The sequence below is a fragment of the Girardinichthys multiradiatus genome, chromosome 20 (assembly GCF_021462225.1).
Source record: "Girardinichthys multiradiatus isolate DD_20200921_A chromosome 20, DD_fGirMul_XY1, whole genome shotgun sequence".
Classification (NCBI taxonomy): domain Eukaryota; kingdom Metazoa; phylum Chordata; class Actinopteri; order Cyprinodontiformes; family Goodeidae; genus Girardinichthys; species Girardinichthys multiradiatus.
In genome coordinates this window covers 12,352,899-12,355,249 of record NC_061812.1, presented here as the reverse complement: position 1 = coordinate 12,355,249, position 2,351 = coordinate 12,352,899, and the positions used below count along the sequence as shown (strand labels likewise).

The following is a 2,351-nucleotide window of genomic DNA, read 5'->3' as shown; positions in this document are numbered from 1 at the left end:
AGATTCTCTCAACAGAGACCTTTACAGCACAGAGATCCAGACATGGCTCCCACAATGACAGACGTGGCAGCAATGACCAACTCTCAGGAGCATTTGATTCTTAAGCACAAGGTAAATATGAAATTCAGAGAAGGTTAATTATCATTCAGGGGAATTTGTAATCGTTAATACCAATGCTAAACTGTAAAATAAGTTTAATAACAGCTTTGTTTATGTTTTTGCAGCTCAGAAAGCCTCTGGTGGAGAAGTTACGCAGAGAGCGAATCAACAGCAGCATCGAACAGCTCAAGTCTCTCCTGGGTCCAGAGTTCCTCAAACAGCAGCCAGACTCCAAGCTGGAGAAGGCAGACATCCTGGAGATGACAGTTTGCTTCCTGAGACAACTGCAACAGCAGCAGCATGCAGCTGTGGACAAAGGAGCTGGTGATCTGGGCTACTCCAAATGTGTCCAGAGAGTTGTGCACTTCCTGTCCAAAGGTGAGCTGGAGACCCAGTCCCAGAGAAGACTGCTGAACCACTTGAATAAGCTGCAGACTTCCTCTGACAAGAACCTGGAAGAGGTTGAAATCTCTACTCTGAACTCCACAGTCCAGACAAGCATTAATAAAGATGAGAGTCCAATCAACAGCGCCCTCTGGAGGCCATGGTAGACATCTACAGACTGAAGTTACTCCCTCAAGAAAGTATACCAGACTGGTAGACTGAATTAGTCAGCTGAATATCATGTATTTCTAAGGACTGCCTTTTCTAAATGTATATTAGCCTTGAATTTAATTGTGCTTTTATACTGTACATTATCACATTTCCTGTGGAAATGACAATAATATGTTTCCTTTTAAAACAAAAGAAACATCTGTCATGTCACATTGACCAAATCTTATTGCCTTTGCAATTTTGATTTCTCTGTAATTCTGTGATTTACTACAAATTGTGTATTGCTGATCATAATGGTCAAAAAAGAAATTGCCCTTCTTTAGGACAAATTTTTCTTTTAAACTTTACTTGAGTTATCACCTAACGCGAAACAACATCACCGCAGTGATAACTGAATACCTTCATTTTTGAGGGATTTATTTGTCCGATGATTGAAAACTTATCTAAACATTTTGGCAACATATATTCTTTTTTTTTCAATGTTATTTTATCACTGTTGTAGTGGGTTTGTCTCATACTTAAGCAAGGTTTAGGCTCATGTGATCTTTTGTAAGGTCAGTCAATTTTTATCTTCAGTTTATTAAGTATTTTATCAATACTATGAGTTGTATTTGCAACTGCTGCAAATGTATTGTCTTTTAAAAAGATGTTTCTCTGATCTCTACACTCTGTGAGTACACTATGTCTTGTTGAAATCTACAAGTTGTTGTTGTGATGTATCATCTCTTCCTGCTGGAGCTTCTGTACTTTCTGTCTCATTGTGCCTTTAATAAACAACTGAGCTGAAACTAAAATGTTTTCACCTCATTGCATAATTTATCTTTATTTCCTCTTGCTTTTTAGGTAACAAAGTACAATCAACACGATTTATGTAAATTCAGAGCAGATAATAATAATCAATAGATGACTGAAGTTTCACAAACTTTAGAGCAATAACTGACCTACAGATGAGACGATGAGGAAAAAGAGGGTTCTATACATTCTATTTAAATATCTAATTTCTATTAATAAGATTTTGCACATCTGAATTCCAAAATTTGCTACAGCATTATTTTATGTGTTGGCTTAGATCTCAGGGTTCGAATTAAAATATGGCTTGAAGCATTTCCCCTTTTAAGAGTTCTGACAGCATATCTAATGTGATGCATGATGGGGCACACTTCTATTGTTCCTGCAATGAAAGCACAGACTGTGGGAAACCAGAGGAAACCCACTGTGGAACAATAGATTCGGTCCTTTGACCAGAAGAGAAACAGGTCAACTGGGAGACTGAGCACTAATTGTAAAAGACCTGCATGTTTCAGAATGTATTATTTTATGTTTTAGTAATCCAGCTGATATCTACTTTTTTTATTCTTAAATAACTTTGTATCTTTACACAATACTAATATCTCTTTCTTCAAGTTCTTACAAGATAAATGTACTGAAATTAGACATCTTGTCTGAATTCATGATTGTATTGTTTTGGTATTTCATTCAATTATTAGTTATATTATTGAATTGTTGGTCTTTGCTAATTTAATTTAACATAAATAGAAACAAACTTTATTAATGTTTTTGTAAGACCCTTTTTACCTTGTTGGAAAGGCTCTTTAAAGTTAAAAGACATATCTTTGAAGGATAAATCTGAAATAAATGTGTATACTTTAAAAAATACAGTTTGCTTAACTTAGTTTAGGAACATAAATACTCATCAC

General features: G+C 35.4%; 1 protein-coding gene across 1 annotated transcript; it reads left to right on the top strand.

The window, feature by feature from the left end:
* LOC124857190 (transcription factor HES-5-like) lies at window positions 1-1,479 on the top strand. Its single transcript, XM_047348344.1, has 2 exons — window positions 1-111; window positions 225-1,479. The coding sequence occupies exons 1-2, from the start codon at window positions 43-45 to the stop codon at window positions 648-650; spliced, it is 495 nt and encodes a 164-aa protein (XP_047204300.1). The 5' UTR covers window positions 1-42; the 3' UTR covers window positions 651-1,479.
* Window positions 1,480-2,351: the final 872 nt, after the last annotated feature.

Coding starts and splice junctions, on each gene's coding strand:
- LOC124857190 (XM_047348344.1), top strand. CDS start 43: ATGGCTCCCACAATGACAGACGTGGCAGCAATGACCAACTCTCAGGAG. Junction 112..224: donor ATTTGATTCTTAAGCACAAG/GTAAATATGAAA, acceptor ATGTTTTTGCAG/CTCAGAAAGCCTCTGGTGGA.